This window comes from Strix uralensis, chromosome 2 (genome assembly GCF_047716275.1).
Source record: "Strix uralensis isolate ZFMK-TIS-50842 chromosome 2, bStrUra1, whole genome shotgun sequence".
Classification (NCBI taxonomy): Eukaryota; Metazoa; Chordata; class Aves; order Strigiformes; family Strigidae; genus Strix; species Strix uralensis.
In genome coordinates this window covers 37103446-37123245 of record NC_133973.1, presented here as the reverse complement: position 1 = coordinate 37123245, position 19800 = coordinate 37103446, and the positions used below count along the sequence as shown (strand labels likewise).

Genomic DNA, 19800 nt, shown 5'->3' with positions numbered 1-19800 from the left:
TCATTTTGCAAAAGTACATCTTTTTTCTTGAACTACATAGCAGATGGTTTCACTAAACCAGCTAAATCGACCCCTTAGGTCCAATGACCAAATTTAATAACTGTTCATCTTTGCTAAAGTACAGTGTTTAATGATCTCATTCATTAATACATCAATGGTTGCTTTGGCTGATTAAATTTCTTCCATCATTTTGACAGAATGATCTAAATGTAAAGTACAAATATTCCATGTAAAAATGAAACACTGTATTCTGGGCCAATGTCATAGATTATTTCTTAAGTTACTCCAGTAGTCCACCAGAGGAGCTTGTATCAGGAGCCTTCAGAATTGCTCTCCAGCGTGATGTACTAATTGCTGTACTTGGGTGCCAGAAGCACTTGCATAGATTTGAAGTCCAGAATGTGTGAGTTTGTCATCTGTTCCTTGGTGTAAAGCACAGTCAGAAGGGATTTGCAGAAAGCAAAATTAAATAAGGGAATGTTAGCATGCATTCATAAATTGATTTTAGTTAGTAGCTTGTAAAGTCCATCATTACAGGCAGCGATGACACTGGTAAGCTGTATCTTCTTAGGGTACCAACTCATATTTTATCATCTTATCAGGATTATTTCACACAAGGAGATAATGAAAGCATTTTCCTTCCCTTAAAATGGCACTATGACATTCATGTTATCTTCAACATTCTGTTTGATTGCTCTCATCCTTTGTTTTCCCTTTGTGAGAGCCTGAGATTGCTAGTCATAATATTGACTGAAAACACCTTTTTTAGGTCCTTTGAGTTCAGCCATTAAATGGTTTGCATCTGTCAACTTATTGCTCTTACACTAAACAATTCAACAGCTCATTTCTCGTCACAGATCCGTGGGCTGCATTAAATGAGAGAGCCTAACAGAAACTCACTGTTAAAACAGTTTTAAATGCCCTCCTTTACAGGCTCAAGGGACTGTGCTGCTGAAACAAGGGTGATAATAAAAGTAGAACTGTTCAGTCATATTTGTGAACTATTTCACTGTTTCACGTCTAAAAGGGTAGGGGAGGCCCACACCTTTACAACTAAAGAGAGAGGAAGAGAACTAATTGCTTTCTTTTCTCCATTAACTCTGCTTAAGCATATCAGACAAATTAACTTTGTTAAAGTCTTACTAAGCAAATTTTCTTTAAGGGCTAATGAATTCCTGAAAGATAATGAAAAAGTGAATGTAGCTTTAGAATCTAAAGATAAGTATTAAAATCTAGATCAAGTAGTTAACTGCATTGTCTTCCAAAATATGGTAGCACATAGCACTGAACAAATTGTTCATTCAAAATAAAATTGAGAAGCAAACTATCAATGAGGAAGAAAAATTTAAAGGTCTTCTCTGTTTTCTTTTTAATCATTTCTATAAGAAGTAAAATCCTGTGGTTTTATCTAGACAGCAATACAGAAACAATTGAAAGGTCATTGAATGAGTAATTTTGTTTTGCTGTAGCATCCCTTTTGATTTCTATTGGCAATCTTGATTAAGTGTCAAGGGCTCATGCCTTCAAAATCAGATCAGCAGTTTGCATTTTTATAAGTAGTCCTAAAGGAAGGCCAAAGCTTTCCTGAATATAGAAATTGTTTCTATTACTGGATGTGGGCAGAGTTTTTGCCTAGTAAGGTTGAAACATTCTTTGTTTATGTACTCTGTTTCAGCAGTACAAGGAAAGTGTACGATTGCTAATCATAAATTCTGGAGCTTATATGGCAAAATTTAATTTTCACAGTTACCATTCTGGTACCATTCTGTATTGAAAGTAATGATTAAAAATTAGAATACCAGGAATATCTGAGCAATAGCTTATGTTGTATATACCCAAAATACAGTGAAATCAATATGATGAAAAGGCCTGTTCAGAGCTTGTCAGCATTAAAGGCACAACATATCAAGAATATCTACATGAGTTCATTAAAGATGTGGAAGGATGCATTTCCATAGAAATGCTCAAACATTTACACTTGGCATCCATCCATTTTTCTCTATATATGCTGAAAGGGATTAGACAAAAAATTTATTTTAACAGATAATTTTAATGCAAATAGTATTTTAAAGGCTGATGGGCTTTATTCTGTGCTAGGCAATCTTGCTTAACTTTTCTAGAACTTTCTGCATATGCCTACCCATTTAATATAACAAATTAGTTCCCAAAAAATTTACACTTCTTGCCAGTGTCATTCACAGCAAATGAAGAATATAAAGAAAATGTTTTTCAAAGAGAAGGAAAATAAAAGAAAGTTACAAAAGTTTTGTATCATAAGAGAGATTTTAAATGACATTATACTCTTCACATGTTTTAATTATCAGTCACTCCATTGCATTATTTGTAGTCATTCACCTGTAAGACTGATACAACTGAGGTGGTTTTGTGTTTGGGATTTTTTCTTTTGGCCTACCCTCTTTATGGATAAGCAGTTTGTAACTGATTTTTCAGAAGTTGTGAATACAAATTTACTTACAGTTACTGAGGTGAAACAGCTGATGCCACTGTGATGAGTCCTATAAAATCAAATCTATTTGTGCAACTAATTGTACTTTTCACCTGCTTCAGAAAAGAAGTGCTTGGGACTCCTTTTGTGTTTGGTGATGAAATGAACACAAAACAGTGAGAAAAGAGCTGCTGAAGCAGATATCTTCTCTAAGTAGATAATTAGAACAGGGTGGGTGATTGCCCAGAGCTGCTGTTGCTGGGATTTCATGTTTGATGGTTACCTATCATGAATTAACATAACATACAATATATGTTTGTCAGTGTGAAAGCTGTATGGAAAGCTGAAATGTTTGACAGCAATAAATATATCTCCTAGTACAAAGGTGTCTCTTGCCTTTATCGCTGTTAGTTCCTTCCATTTCTTCTAGACACGTTCCAAAAAGCAGTGGAGCTTCTTTGTACATAGGTAGTAAAGACCTTTGTGTTATAGCTATAGCATTCAGTGAACAAAAGGTCCATTTAAAGGGATTGTTTGCTCTCCAGAAGGTTCTTCTCCTCTTTTAAAAATCAGTTGTATCTATGAAGGTGGAAAGAGAAAGTTGGAGGGGAGTCTGGGAGGAAGGCTGAAGCCACTGTGAGGAGGTTTCTCTGAACCTGGAGAGAGGATGTCTAGATACCATAACTGCAACTTTTAGCAGTCCTGTCCATACCAACACTGGCAGCTCAAGTTTTTCCTTAAGGAAAAGTTGGGACTCTCTGGTATAATGAGAGATCCTATTTGCATAGACTGTGAGAGTGTTTATACTGAAGAAACTTTAAAGTCATATATTATAGTATTGGTGCTTCTGCTGTGCTTCTGCCACACAGTTTTGCTGATATATAATTAGTATCATATTCATGGCCATTAAGAGCTGTTTCAGGTCCCAGTGCAAATAGTCACTGTACTGATGATTCCCTTCTGTGCTGCCTTATGTTTCCTCGTGCTACAGCCTTCTCCCACACTGTCTTTCTTAATTTCTGGCACTTGTGGAGAGGCAAGTGGTGGAGTCTGATGGGGGTTTGTGTCAAAGCAAGGAGGGATGGTTGGGACCTTTGTTCTGTCTCCCCCATTTTTCAGACAAAGTTAGCACTGGCTGGACCTGCGGAGTTGTGAATCCATGAGGTTGTGTGTATGTCCCTATGTGCATATGCTGCGTTGGGGGGAGGAAAGCAAGGAATGGTTAGGATTTCTCCTTTATTGCATTAGATCTGAGCACGTTGCTGTACTTGATTTGACAGGAAAAACACCTGTCATGGGCTCAGTCACCTTACTACATTTTCTCTGTTGAACTATAAGAAATGACAAAAAGAGTAATGACAAAAAGAGTAATGTGGGATAGGGACACAAATAATTCACTTTTTTTCTCAGGTATTTACTTCTTCATGTTCTGAACCAAAAAAAAAGGAGGTCAATGAAAATCTGTGACCTTAACTGACTTTAATACAACCATTAAGCACCTTTAATACTCAATAACTTTTGTGGGTCTTTCAACATTCTTCACAGTTTTCAGCTTTCCTTTCAAACGTTTGTCAAATCTGGAGGTTTTATTGAGACTTTGACAGTTAGTATCAGGCCTTCATGGTAAACTGTAGGTCTAGTATTGTCACAAGTTTTTTTTCTTCTCTGTGTATTTGTATTTGGAACATGTAGAGCTTTTCCTTGAGATAAGCAGCTCTTATTTATGTATAAACAGATACGTACTTGACTATGTCTGGAAGACTCACTGCAGTGGTTTTATGCTGCCTTAGAATAAGTCTAATAATACGTATACATTGATCCACATACATCTATTCCAGTAAGACTTCTCTTCAACTTAATGCAAGCAAATTTTGCTGAAATTTTCTATGGCTGTTTGGAAAGAAAAGTCTATTAGAAGTTACAGTTCAAACACCCTAATTTTAATATGAAGTGATTTCATTGCTATAAAAAGCATTATTTTTTAAGATTATTTATGCTACATAATTATTTTTCTAAAGCTTACTAGTTCACATAAAAAACAAACACAAAAAACTTCAGTTGTTCTTAGACATCTGACAAACCTCTGCCTTTGTTAGAAAGCATTTCTTTTCTGACCACGACAGTATGATTTATCTGTTACTCCCATTTTACAACCTCTCCTGTGGAGAGATTTTTATTAACTTATTTTTGTATCCTATAAAGACCAGTGCTTTTGTTGTGTCTGGCAAGAAATGCACTGAGATTGTGCACAAATAAATAATCATGTAAACCCAACTTTCCTATGTCACTGGATCGTCATCTAGCTGGTTTTAATTTTTGCTTTCTGCTATAAAATGTTATGCCTCCTTATTTGACTGGTCTGCCATTTTGATCTGCCTGTTAAGTTGCACAAATTCTCATGGCTCCTTCTCCTTCTGCAGTGCCACCTAGGTTTGTGGTTCAGCCCAGCGACCAGGATGGGATCTATGGAAAAGCTGTAATACTCAACTGCTCTGCAGAGGGTTATCCTGTTCCCACCATTGTCTGGAAATACTCAAAAGGTAGGATTCCTGAGGTAGTAGTAGTAATCACTGGGGACAGATTAATTCTGGTTTAGTAACGATTTACCTGTAATTTACTGGTTTAATCTTCATATTGTCAGAGACTGGCAGGGTGTAATAAGAGAAGTATAAGTCATGTTTATAATGTTCTTATATCATTTCCCTAAGCACATAGTGCTGGCTGTTGTCATAGACACAGGGCTGAGCTAGATGGACTTTTGGTCTGCCTTAGAGATGGCCTGGAGCTGTGAATGTGTGCCTGTATTAGCTATGGCCTCAGCGGACGAGTGATGAAATGGACAGCTGAGAGAAAAGAGATACTGCTTTAATTGAAACAACCTCAGAACAAGGTTCACCAGCAGCATTTGGCTGATTTTTTTTCCCCCTTCAAAATTCATGATAACATGGCCAATCATATCTTTTCAGCAAAGAAGAAAGGTCAGGTAGCATTAGCATAAGCAGTAATTCAGTATGCGCTTTACATAATGCTTTAACATTTTCTTCTCATGTAACAGAGCATTAAAACTGGCCCCACTTGACCCTCAATAACCACAGGAAATTGAATGCTTTTTAATTAAAATGTGCTGCCTGCTAGATTGCGTCTTCTGGCCAGTTGTCTTCTGGTAGGTTTTAGCAAGAAAATAAACTCTCTAAACTCTGTATCCAATCTAAATGAGTCAGCTCTTTAAAAAGCAAAACTAGGTGCTGTTGAGAAGAAATCCTTATGTAATGCTCCATGTAATTTTTGGTTTCCTTAGGTTAGAAGTCCAAATTATATTTGAAGAAAGAGGGTGAAGGAAGAGAAATGTTCATGTTAAAGGCCATTCTTGCTTTTATTGATAAATTCTGGTTTGTGTCAAGAAGGGTGCAGAGCTCCACATTTTATTAATCTTAATGGTATATGGGTTTTTAATTATGAATATAGGTCTCAAAGAAGTAATTCTGTTTTGTTGTGTTTGCATGCTGAAAGAGGAGGCCAAGCCAAACTAGCTAAATTGTAATTAACTGTGAAGAGATAAGCAGACCATCTTAATAGAGAAGAAAGGGATAGGGGGTTGATTTTAGTGACACTACCATCAAGTGACTGTTTTTAAGGTTTTCCATTAACAGTTCTGAAGTTTTTAAGTCAAAAAAAGTTTTAGTAGATATGTGATGTAGGCAAAGCCATCACACTGCAGTTTCATTTTTTGGCCAAAGTAACTCTAGGCGAAAAGGTCAGTATTTTTACAAAAGCCTGTATTTTGCTAATGGATGACTGCAATTTCAATACCTAGTCTAACTAAGGTGCTGTACAGGTTTATAGGATATATGCTGCATCTTCCTTTAAAGAGATACATTATATTATTGGTTTGTGAGCAAGGTTTGTGCCAAATTCTAAAATAATTACTGAGGTGAGGCCAGCAGGAGTAAAACAATTGGGTCATAGCTTATCTGTAGGTACCACAACAGAGTAGAACACTCATCTGTACACTTGCAGGTGAGTTAGTGTCATTGGCTTTTTGTGTCAGTGAAAAAGAGGGTTCATTTTTTGTACGTTGGGATAGAGGGGTAATGGAAATGAACTTGCTGTTTCTTAAGAATAAAGACAGTGATCAATACAGACACCCCACAATCAGCAAGAATCGGTTAAGTCCTTCAGACTTAAAGAGGCAGTGGGCACACACTGAAACACAGGAGTGTTCTGCCAGAGTATAAGGAAATACTTTTTTACTGTGAGGGTGACTGAGTGCTGGCACAGGTTGCCCAGAGAGGCTGTGGAGTCTCATCTTTGAAGATATTTAAAAGCCATCTGGACATGGTCCTGGGCAACCAGCTTTAGGTGGCCCTGCTTGAGCAAAAGGGTTCTACCACATGACCTCCTGAGGACCCTTTCAACCTCAACTAGTCTGTGATTCTGTCCTCTTGCAGATTCATCCATGCAGTTATGTGTGATAAGCTGCTGTCACTGCTCAGGAAGGACTTTGTCTGTAATAGCAGTAACAGTGTATGCGAAGAGTAAGAAGTCTTTGCACACTCTTATGCAAAGTTTTGCCCAGTTGTAGCTATCCTCAGGAGTATCAGCCCTTTCCCTTCTATGAACACCAAATTGTCCCCAGAATTTTTCATGTGAAGAAATATAAGTGAGTGCTTGCATCTGTCTACTTGGGCAATCAGTTGCAGACAGGTAGAGTTGGTGAAGCATAAATGTTCCTTCCAACTTAATGACAAGAAAAATGGCTTATTAAAGAAAAAAAAATAGACAGAGGTGAAAGTGGGATATGCATGTGACTAAAATAGTTGAAAAATCAACAGTGGCAACTGATTTTTGTGAAAACATTATCCCTTTAACATTTCTAAGTTCACAGTATAAGCCACCAGTGTAACTGTAAGTGCCCAAAGCAAACTCTTTAGGACTAGAAGGATTTTTAGTATGCATGTCTGGTCTTTTTTAATATTCTAGATGTTGTATTCATAGGTTGTTTTAGCTTGCTATTTTATATTAAATCATTCCCCATAATATTTATTCATCGTAGTTCCTCCTGGGCTGACTCAGCCCACTGCGTATAGTAATTAATGCTGACAGATACTAACTTTGTGTACAGAAAGTGGTATAAGAGAATTCCACTGAAGAAGACTACCTTATGATTTCCCTGAAAATTCCCATCTCCTGCTGCCAAAGTAGGTTGTAGAACCCTTTGTTACAAGAAGCATATCTTAATATACACTTAGAGAGTCCCTAATGCTTAAGAAACCTGAACTTGGTGGGCCTCTGGACAGTACAGCGTGCTGACAGCATGGCAGCATCTTGCTCCCTATTCCCTAAATCACCCAGTATCTTATTTCCAAGGAACAGTATGTCTTTCTTAAAAACAAAGCTGATACAGAAATCTTTGGCTTCCTGTCTTTTTATAGACCTTCCATTTTTACATTACCACCAAACATGGCACCTTATGCCTGATCAGTGATCAGAGCTTTTTGTTTCTTTCTGTACTTTCTTTCTCTTTAACAGCCTGAATAAATACTGGCTACGAACATGACAGAGAGAGATTTTATGTGTCATCAGTCAGTCAGCTATAAGAGAAAACAAGCAACACCATCACTGATGTGGTTTTCCACGTTACCTAGAGTTTCATAAACAAGGTCCTATAGGTCCCTTGAGTATGCCATATTTACTACAACAGACATCCCTCTTAGTCATAAGAAATTCATTTGGTGTGTGCATTAGGGATGCATACTTGTATGACTGTTCAGCTGTAATTGTCAATAATTTATCAGCCTCTAAATGTACAACAAATGTGCCTTTTTACCCATGAGCAGTCTGAAAATCTCCATTTTCTCTCTCCCTCTTTCTGGTTCTTCCACTCCTGCTTTGTGCTCCTTTTGCCCCTTTACCTTTAACAGGGGCAAATTATTGCTACTATTACATTCCAAAAGTCCTTCTTCTTTCCATTAAATAAATTCAGTTTTGACAAAGAACCTTTCCAGTTGTTCTGGTGATGTCAGAAGCCATTTGTATTTTAATTGAATTGAACCTCTAAGAACAGGAAGCTATAGTTTCTGCTTTATTTAAAAAAAAAAAAAAAAAAATGCTTTCCTTCCTACCTAACCTATTTCCGTGGGGGTCCTTCTTCAGGTGCCGGAGTTCCTCAGTTCCAGCCAATTGCATTGAACGGTCGTATCCAGCTTCTCACAAATGGCTCCTTGCTGATTAAACATGTGCTGGAAGAAGACAGTGGATACTACCTCTGCAAGGTCAGCAATGATGTGGGAGCAGACGTCAGCAAGTCCATGTACCTCACTGTTAAAAGTAAGAACTAAACCACTTGTCTGTGATCCAGATATTACCATTCAGTGAAAAAGGCTTGTCTACTGCATCCTTAGTTTGGAGGGAGGGGAGGTGGGGAGGGAGGGGAGAGGTTGGTTTTATTGGTTTTAATTTAATGTTGGTATTCAGCTGCATGTGCTAGTGCCTGGAAGTTAGTATGGTTAATGAAAAACATTGTTTAGTAGAGGGAGAAAAGGGCACTTAAAAATGGAAAGGATTAACATCTCATTTAAAAAATTTGTAGTATGTCTATGAGCTACAGCTGAGTAATGAAGGGAAAGTAAGACATTCTTTGGTCAAGGGTAAAAAGCAATAACAAAAAAACACCCACAGCAGCTGTTACAAATCTCAGAAGTTGAAGAAAATATAGAATAAAAAGTCCCTTAATCAATTCTCAAGGTACCATAGATAGATACTATAGCTACAATTACAGTAGATACCACAAGATGCTATAACATACTGTAAGATATTATAGATACAGCTACAGTAGTCATTTTGACTTATTCACTGGCAGGTAACTTTCAGAAAATGCATCTAATTCTATTGAACCTGGAGCGTGTACACAACCTCAACCTGTCTGTACTTTCTAGGCACAAGAGGCAAAAGCTATCCAGTTTTTAGGTGCATGATAGCCATAACTCCTTCAAACATTAACATAGCTGAGAATATAGAGGAAATATTATGGAAAAAAGCTGTAGAGATAATTTCTTACTATAGAAAAAAGATACTATTGACACTTCAGCATGCCAAATGTTTCTGGATGTTGACCTTAGACTGGTATTGAAGGAGGTCACTAAGACATGCACTTTCATGTTTGTAGGATTTTTGAAGATTGACTGAGTACTTTGAAGTTCTGAGATGTCAATTAGCTTGAAAAAGATTTGCCCTTGAAAGTAAAAAGATTTTTTTTTTTTTTCTGAAAGGAAGGAAAATCCAATTTATTCTACACTGCAGAGCTATACTTTAGACCATTAATGTTTAGGTTTAGAGGTATTGTTTGTTGTAATGTCTAAGTTCTTTGAGAGGAAGAGTGTCAACTTTATTAGATTTGCAAGACCCAGATGTCCTCTCCACTCTGATTTACCATAGTGGCTTCAGCTTCTGAAAAATAACGGGATATCCCAACCTCTCAAGCAAATACATTAATTGCATACTTTTTCTGTGGATCAGTAGAAGTTCCAGCTTCTGTGGTTTCCATAACGGCCATTTTTGGGCCAATCTTCAACTGTAGTAGCGATGCACTGCTGTAATATGCTACAGCAAAACAGCTTTCCTCTGGTTGGCAGCTATGCACACTGCCTGTCTGATCACTGCATGCAGTTTCATGTGTGATAAAAGAGCATCCCTTATCAAATAAGAGCAGGAGCTTCCCTGGAGAGTCAGTTGCTGTTTGAATCTAATGAAAACCCCTCCAGCTCTGAGATAGCAGGCAAGAATGTCTGTACACCCTCACACATCCACACTAACACACGTACAGCTCCCAGCACAGCTGTTAGAACAAATGCTGTTAGCGTGTTGGTGCGTGCCTAGAAGAGGCACAGCTTTAGCTTTAATCAAGCACACATTAAGGACAAGCTGCTTTGGGGAAGTGTGTCATGATGGGCTTCAGGTATAGCTGGATCCCCTGTTATGGTGGCCTGGTTATGGCACATAATACTTCCACCTGGTCAGGTGGAGTGACTCCAAAGTGAGGGCCCGGACCTGCCTTTATTCTCTCTGTTACTGTATCTTGTCATTCATTGGTTTCTTTTTCTCTGTGGTTATTCTGCCTCCTTTTCTCTCTCCCCAAAAGCCTGTTTCTGGACCCTAGTCCTCAAGCATAATCCTAGTACTAAAGACCTCAAGCTTCCTCCATGATCTTCACAGTGTTCTTAATCAGTTGATCCTGCTCCACAAGGTCACCCTAAATGCCTTCTTTACTGAGAGGAAGAAGGTGAGATCTGGCCCAGGCAGTTGTTTCTGGGTTACAAAGTTAGTAAGTAAGAAGCAGCCTTCCAAAACGTAAACAAAGATTAACATCAGCACATTTTGCTGTGGCTTTCTTGTGCCAAATTGGTTTCACCCTTCCTTCAGTCTGTATGTGGGTTGTCTGTGAGCAATAGCTAAAATCACCTGAGAAAAAAGTAGAGTGACTTAGATGGATTTAGTCACTGATTGTGAAACTAGACTGCCTCTCAGAAAGACATGTCAGCAGTCCCTTTACAGCCACCTCCTTCACTTTTTAACTGTCCCTTGTACCACAGATACCTCATGTATTCAGATGCTAACAGTTCATAGCATCACTGTAAACTTAAAAAAAAACCCCTCTTATGCACAAGTGATTCTTCTCCTCCATGTTTGATAAAAGTTTCCACCTACTCTGTTAGTAACATTCCTGAATAAATTTTTGCCTTTCATGGATCCTGTGACAAATCTAAATGAGACTGGTTGCTTTACTTTTCCAGAATTTTCAGTGGCACCTGTTTCTAAACAGAAAAGCTATTGATCTTTGACGTCAAAAGAGGGTAGACAAATTTTTGTTTTGGTAGTTCAGGAGTAGGCAGAATAAACATTGATCTAATATACTTCCATGACTTGCTACCTCTAAAATTGACAGACTTTTTCTTAGTGAAGAGCCAGCTCAAGCTATAAACCAGTTTGGCTTTCTTAACAAGACTCCCAATGCTAAGAAGGAAACGGCAGTCATTCCAGATACACATTTGTTTAGTGCTTCAGTATTTGTTGTGTGACACTTTCACATCAGAGAAGCTGGTCCAACTTTTTGGTTGAAGGGAGATTGTGTGAGGGGGGAGCGCCAAAAAAAAAAAAAAAAAAAAAAAAAAGAGGAAAAGAAAGCAGCTTCTGGAATACTAACAGAAATGTGAAAAGAAAGAACTGGCAGAGTCAATGCTGAATCAAGAACCACAGGGCTAGAATGGCAGCTGTGAAAGCAGAGAAGCTTTACTTAGTAGCTATTATCCTTCTCCCTTTCTTTTCAAGAAATGGACATAAAAATCACGATCAGTGATTTTTTCTCTTCTTCTGAACCAAGGGTAAGTAGTTCTCAAATTCCTTATTCACTAAGACATACAATATTAGAAAATTATGAGAGAGATCTGGAATAAGGAATCTAGTGCTGTCTTGAGAAATGACTCCTGGTGCTTGGGATGAGAAGAATTCTAAAGAATTTCTTTAAAGGATAATGAGCCTTTAACATGAAGGGAAGAACTGAAATTGTTTAAAGGTTGCCTGGGAGTCACAAGGGAAGAGATGTCTGCTTAAAATGAACTGCCTGCCTGCCTTCATCTGAATAAATGTCACACTTCCTAATTCCACTTTAGAGGCTATATATAACATGATAGAACACTATTGTGAAAAAATTCCCCCCTGAAAAGTAAGCTTTCATTAAGATATGTATGTTCCTATGTAAATAATCTGTGGGATGCAGTCATGTTAGCCCTGCCCCTTCTTAAATCTATCACTTATTTTCATGTCAGTGTGGAGCCTGAGAAGTTTTAATCTGATCACCAAAACATTTCCAACAAATCCTGTCTGCCAAGAAAACAGAATTGCTTCATTCACTTTCCTCTCAAATATACTTCTTAAATATATGTTTAATACATAAACCTAAAGCCATCAGTCAGACCCACACCTCCTTCCATCAGGAACATACTAATCCCAGCTAATACTTTTAATGCCAAGTTTCACCACTTAAACATTAAAAAAAAAAAAATTTAAATTGTTATCTATGTCAAGAGACAGTAGAATAACAGAAGAGGCTGTTTCAGAAAAGGAGCTTGATCACAGTGTTAGAGTCTACGCCCTGTTCCTGCAGCTACACTGGGTCTTGGCTGTGGTAATTCACCACACTGTCCCTCTGCTGCCCCTGCCTCCCTTAAACTGCATCTTGTCAATGTTGACCACGACCCCTTCCAGGCAAGATTTGTTTCTCTCCATCTTCGGAGAGCTCGTGGAACAAAGAGGCCCCAATCACATAACTAGATACTACTGCAAAAGAAATAAAAGATAATAGTAGTTATAAACACAAATAAACCCAAAATATGCTTATGAAGAGAGATTCTGAATCTAGTGAAGCTGTTTCCTCCACTGCTAGCTAACAGTTGTTCCACTGTATGACTGAAGCACTGCAACATTTGTTTATTAAAATGGATAGAAGTCTGTGCCTGGCTTCCTCCATCAAATTTTGTCTGGTCAGGGTAAAGGCACACTTCCCATGTGGCCAGTCAAATGAGTTTGCTTTGCTGCAATACCTGCAGTAAAGCCAGCAAACCATGATGGAGAGCTCACTGTGCTCTGCTCACCAGGGTGTCTCTAAATGCTCATTTTAGTCTTTAGGAAAATAATTCCTTTTTGAGCATATAGGAATGTTGAGATCTGTCCGATTGCTACTTTTCCTTGCGTATGGAAAAAATAGCATTTATACATAGATGCCAGCCTTTTGTTTATGTCCAATTTCTCCTTAAAAATGCATATATCCCACACGATGTCCGTAAGGGTGGCATTGCTTGTTCGGCATTTGCAAAGGTAGATTATCCATGATATGTTGTAAAGGAAGATAAAAATCACCATCTCTTAACACATTCAAAAAACGCTTATAGGAAAAACAGCAGTCATATTATGTCAAATTCACCTGAGCCCAGTTATTTTGATATTTCTTATTCTGTCTCTTCTCCATTTATTCACAGTCCCATGATCTGTAAATAGTGTGGCAAAACAAAACAAAGTCCCCTGGTCTGATTGTGTACTCTGTTTTACTGTTTTCTTCTGACATTCTTCCATCTTTAAACAAAGGGCTTTTTGCATTTATTTACTTCATACTTATTTTTCAGTTATCTCGGGTAGAGTGCATTTTTGTCCAATGGATAAATTTGTCCAAAATTGGTAAAAATCTCTAGCTGGATTTACTTGCATATCTCCTCAGAAATAATGAGTAAAGTGAAAGCAAAGAGAAGCACAAAGTATTTCCATGAACTGAAACTACTTTTGTATCACAAAGTGTCCTTTCTCATGAGCTGGCAAGCTGCCCTTGCCTAGCTTTGCCCTTACCCTTATGACAGGCAGCTCTCTCTTTCACCACCTATTTCTTGGCAAACAAAGGCAAAAATATGAGGATGTGAATGAGCTACAGTACACCTTAGTTTAAATTCCAAGTCAGTGGTGATGGACTCTAACACTCTCGATCTGTTTTAATTACTTATTTATTTTCATTAAATGCACAGTCTAGAAGATGCTGTAAGAAAACCACAGTAAATCTTGGAAACATGAAAATTCTCCCTAGACACAAGCACTTTCTCTTGTTACAGCCCGTTTTTTTCCTAATGAGGTCCTCCCACTATGAGAAATGAACAGGGTCTGAATGCTGTTTTCTGCCTCTTCAGACCATTGGCACAGCTTTGATTTAGGGACTTGCACTTTAATCACCCATCATGTGTCATTACCCCGACAGGCGGCAGCAGCCGCAAGATACAAGCTCCAATAAATTGCACTGAAAATCGCTGAAGCGATCCTTTGTTGATTTTCCTTTACAGCTATTCAATGGCAGATCAGCTGTCATAACAACACAGTGCCTGTGGCAACAGGGTGAAATTAAACGTGAAGTATGTTCAAGGTAGCTGGTAGAAAGCTGGAATATCCCTTTTCTTCTGTACATTCAAATGCTTTCTGCCTTTCTCAGTAATGCCAAGCCTGTGGCAATTGGCTAAAACGAATGCTTTCTCTTGTAAGATAATTGCCAGATGTACTGCAGTACAAATACTCAAGTGCTTTTGTATGCAAATCTTTGCAATACTCTCATTTAAGGAAAAGAGGGGAGGTAAGGACTTCTCTCTTTTTTTAAAAAAAAATATGTTTCTAATTGGGTGCAAGGAGAAAAAGAATATAGCAGCCCTTTTTCTTTTCTTCAAGGCTGGTTGCACAGCAATGTTTCTAGCAGGAAGGTGAAAGAGATTTCTCTCCAGCTAGCTAGCTAGAAAGTGCATATAGGCTCTGCTGTATCTTTTCCATTTCTATCAACAGTATCATATGTATTATTTTTTTCAGAATAGTTGTCTCTCTCAGCTTTAAGTTGCCCAAATAGCAATGTTCAAAAGGAAGCATGGGTGAAGTTTATTTTCAGAAGTTTTCTATTGAAATTTTCGTGGTAGATATGGAATATTGAGGCTTTCCTGAAAAATGACCAGTTTAACAAAGTTGTGATGATTTCATCTTTTGAATACCTTCACATCTTCACTTTTCTTAGAAAGCCTCATAAGGGATAGGATTCACAAGGTATGTACTCTAGCTGTTGTTTTATTTTTTCCCTTTACTGAACACATTAGTAATACTTAAGCACACCAAACCACGCGTATTTTAACAGCATATACTCCTTTCTCAATCTTAATATCTCTTGTGTCCTGTTAAATTACTAGTTTATTCAGAGAAGGTTTTACATGGCTCTCAGATTGCAATGAACTCCATGTCCAGGTTTGACCAGCTCTGGTCAGTAGACTGAGCAACAGAGATCATTTCAGATCAAGGATTACAGCTCCTATGTCTCTGAACACTGCTGAAATAAAACTTGAAAATAATGTCTGCTCTGCCCTCCTCCTCCAGTTGAGATGGTGGTGCTACAGTGATTGATACAAGCTAGAAGGATAACCCATTCATAATAACCTTCATCAAGAAAATAAGCTCACAAATGTCAGTATATTATATTTGGCACAATACTGCAAACCCTACTGTGCTAGAATGTAATAAATGGTCATCCAGAAAGGCTCTTATCTGGGAGGAAATATTCTGAAAATTATTCTTCCTGATAATTTGGAAGGTCATTTTCTTGAAAGATAATTTAAAACATAACTATTCAGATTTAGGCTTGCCTTCATGGGAAATGTGAATGAATATCCTTCTGGAACACAATATGTCTCAATACCCTTTTAAGAAAAAAAAAATGTCAGTAAGCATAGGACACTTGATAGCCAGAATTTGAGGCTTAGTTGTCTTGGAGTTAGTCATTACTCATCTACCAGGTTAAGTTTAGTAAACTTTACTCCTCCTCCTAGTTTGTTAGGACAGGTGGAACATCCTCCAACCTCTGATGTTCATTGTTGCCTTGCTTTCCACCTCCAGCTGCAGAGAGTTGAGTGCCCTGTTCCTAGCTCTGCCACCATGCCCCTCCTGGGCTCTGTGACACCTCTAAGCCTCATTCCAGAGAGTGGGCAGATACCACCTGCGGGTGCGAGTCACTGCTCGACCTGCAGCAGCTCAGCCGGCACCTTTGGGTGGAACAGCTTTGCAGGGCACTCTCAGAGCATCGTATTCAGGAGCACAGCAGTGGAGCACTAAGTGGTTGGAGATGGATGTGATGGCATTTAGAGGCTGTGGTGACATCTATCATATGATACCATATCAACTGGAAGATGGGGAGAGCAATGAGTAGACATGGTAATTAAATTTAAATGTTTATCTCAGACATTCTCATCAGAACACACCACAAAAAAAGTTCTTTAAAAGATTTTTTTCTGATGTTTTCTTAAAATTATGAAGTGGTTCTAAGTCTCGAAGTTAGCTACACAAAAGTGTGTCTTAATACAAATAGTGTTAGGACAGTGTTCTGATAGGTTGTTTCTTTTTTTCCTTCAATCCATGTGGTAGAGGAGTAATGACTAAACACTAACCATGCCCGTAATTCAGTAGTGATGTTTACTGATTTATCTAGAGTCAAACTGATTTCAAATGCAGCATGTATATAGATACAAAGTCTCATTTTTTCTTGAATATTTACCCTAAGGGACATTTAATGCTTATAGTGTATGGATTTTCATGCTTCCATTTTATTAAGCCAAATAATTTTCCTGAGTAACATTTTAAAATATAGATCCTGCTGTGAATATAATAGTTTCGTTTGTGGAGCAGGGGCTGTATGCAGTGTGTTTGCTGGGTTTAATGTTGGCTTCTAGTGGAGGAAGTGCATGCATGATCCATTGTTGCTTATTTTTATATTTGCAATGTCATCAAGAGTTGGGTCTACATTTTGCTAACAAAGATAAAACACAAATCAAGAGAGCATTCTAAAGCAGCAGTGGGATGTAAATTAATTTAGTGGGTATGTGCAGTACACATGACTATTTCTACTTCAGAAAAGCTAGCTGTTATAGTACCATGATTTCCCCTTTCCTTTTCCCTTTCCCTTTTCCTTTGCCCTCATCTCTTTTCTTTGTGTCTAGTCATGCCAACTTTAAGGTACATCTCATTTGCAAAGTAACCATGTTCCAACAGGACAAGCCTGAGGCTTATAGAGGACAGTATCACATCATTTTCCTGTCACACTCACTGGTGCTTCTTCCTTTTCCTTGCTGTTACCATGCTGCAAACCTTACATCTCTGCCATCACTTCCTCCTTTTTTAAAAATTCTTTTCCATTCCACATTCATTCTTCTGTCTATCCATTTCAGAGCTCCCCATTATTATTCTCATACAAGTTTAGGATTTGCAGAATGCTATCTGAACAGCAAAAATAGTGGATGGACTCTTAAATTACAGTATTTCTTCTTACATATCAGGGGTTCTTCTGCATTTTGAATGACATAATCACAATCTTTTTCAGCACAAAACCTGTTCCAAAAGGTTATTCACTATTTTTTATTATTGAATGCTGTCATAGGACCTGCGTGATGACTCTTTATAGTTTTTCATTTTATTTATTTATTTATTTATTATGGCTGATTGTTTATCCCTATCTTTAATTTGCTATGAAAAACTAAATTTTGCATGAAAAAGGAAGGAAAGAGACAATGAGTTATAATAAAAACCATTATATTTCACAGTATTTTAAAAAATATGTAGGTTATAAACTACATTTGGGTATCAAGTGACACAGATGCCAAATAATTTACATATATTCTTCTGTATAATTCTCCTGCAGTAAAAGAAAAATGTAAAATAGGTAGTTTACATGCAAATATTTTATGCTTTGGATAAGAGTTTATTTCTTTTAAAATATAATATCAAATGTCGCTATTAGCCAGAGACAATCTTTTACAACTGCTTCCATCAGGACAATTTTAAGCTTCTTTTAAAGCAAGCAATTTTGCCTTCAAATATAAAGAAAGTGTCATTTTTTGTAGTACTTTCTTTTCCTCTTCAAAATCATTTTTCAAGAATTGCATGGTAGCTTTGTTCATATCCCTCTGCGAAAATCCTACAATGGTGCTCAATATAAATAATGTGTATAGATTCTGTGATAATCCAACATAAAAACATAAATTATATTTACATCTGGGACATATACAAAAGGAAAAGAAAATGCAAGGTAGGAAGAAGAGCTGTCTACAAGCTAAAGATGCTGTATACAGGAAAATTTGAGGCATTGCTTCCAATGCCCTTTCCTGCTGTGCATGTCAGGTATAATCAGAAGAAAGGATTTGCAAATGCAGATTTTCTTTTAGTAATCTAGATATATTTGCTTTGTGGGAAACAAGTTTCCTTCACCCTAGATTGCATTCCTAACCATTAACATTCAACCTCTGCATCAGCTTGTGAGCTCGCATCCATGTTGTTCGTTCAGATATTTGTTTGGTATGTGATGCCTGAACATATCTTAACCTGTCGCTTTTATGTTTCTTGGGAAAAAAAGGAAGTGTCCACTTACAGCCACAAGAGTCTTCACTCTCAGTATAGATAACTAAAGAAGCATGGCTCCATTTTTAGATAAATCTTATTAGGATCCTGCAGGTTTAAGGAATGAATCGATTTGGTCTTGTCAAACCAGGAGATAATGAAAGAATGAGCTCTTACTGTTGGCCTAATTACTTATGATTAATCCAATCAAATCCTTCTTTTTTTTTTTTTTTTTTTTTTAACTGTCTCCATCAGGCCATGGAATAATTAGTCTTACATTCACTTTTGTTTTCTTTTGCATGCTGAGTTAGAATACTTGATCGTGTAGGAATTGTGTTGTCTGGGCAGTACATACATCTTTATGACATTAATTTTACCTTCTCTATCATCATTTATTCAGTGCCCAGCTTCCACCTGGCCAGTTCCTGGTAGCCCCTGGGAAAGCAGTGTCATGTAACTGTATGGACATAGGTGAACACATGACTAAATTCAGAAGAGAGAAATGATTCCTCAGGGAGGGAATAAATGCTATAGTTCCAACTACAGTTCTTGACTTGTGAAACAGTGTTTTACATTAAAATTGTTACCTTGTTTAGAAATGTGCAAACCCTTCTGCTGACTTTACAAAAGAGTAAGCAGCAGTATCCATTAAGAATTTAGATGTTTATGGAAGTTGCCCACTGTATGCATTTATCAGAACATGAGAAGAGAGCCATCTGTGCAGGCACAAGTAGATCCATGTGATTGCTACTGTGACATTGTTTTACCTGTGGTAGCTGTGAGTCTGCAGCTTGGCGTATTCCCTCGTGCAAGCTGATGTGTTCTCAGGCAACGAAGAAAGCAGCCTAGTGTGGGCAGGTACTGGCAAAGACATTGTTTAACTTGCTTTTACGATTGAAACTTCTGCTGAATGTTTCTGTACTTCATTTTGCAAAATACCATGTGATGCCATTATGCTGTAAAAGTCCATCAAGATATCTTTCTCTGTTTGTTCTACGTAAGTTAAGGACCTCAGTTACCAATATCTCTGTGTGCCCATGTGCATGAACATGTAGGCATTCACATAAACATGTTGTTTGATGCTCACCTAAAAGAAAGGAACCAAAAAGGAACAAAACCCATCCAGATATAGTCAGATAGTATAAGGTTTTCCTGAATTTACCTCTTATACTGTTTACTTAGCTGTAATGCAGCTTTCAGAGAGACACATGAAATGTTTGATCTTTGGCTGATCGGACTGATTTCAAATCTTTGCATCCAGAAACAAACATCTAATTTTTAGCAGAAAAAAAAAAAATAGAGCTATGATAGGAATCCTGCCTTCATTAAACACAATTCTTCTTTTCTGTGACATTCCTGTTATTTTTTTTTGCATTTCATCCCTAAAGATACATTCTCCAAAAAATGCATCC

General features: G+C 37.6%; 1 protein-coding gene across 2 annotated transcripts in view; it reads left to right on the top strand.

Moving 5' to 3' along the window:
• Positions 1-19800, top strand: part of DSCAM (DS cell adhesion molecule) — a 476473-nt gene that overhangs the window by 318549 nt on the left and 138124 nt on the right. For both annotated transcript variants that reach the window (XR_012627493.1, XM_074858375.1), the window contains exons 10-11: positions 4867-4986; positions 8600-8773. Coding sequence is in view for 1 of the 2 variants with exons in the window: in XM_074858375.1 (XP_074714476.1) it covers positions 4867-4986; positions 8600-8773 (294 nt within the window). In the remaining variant the exon portion in view is untranslated. The remainder of the gene's footprint in view (positions 1-4866; positions 4987-8599; positions 8774-19800) is intronic.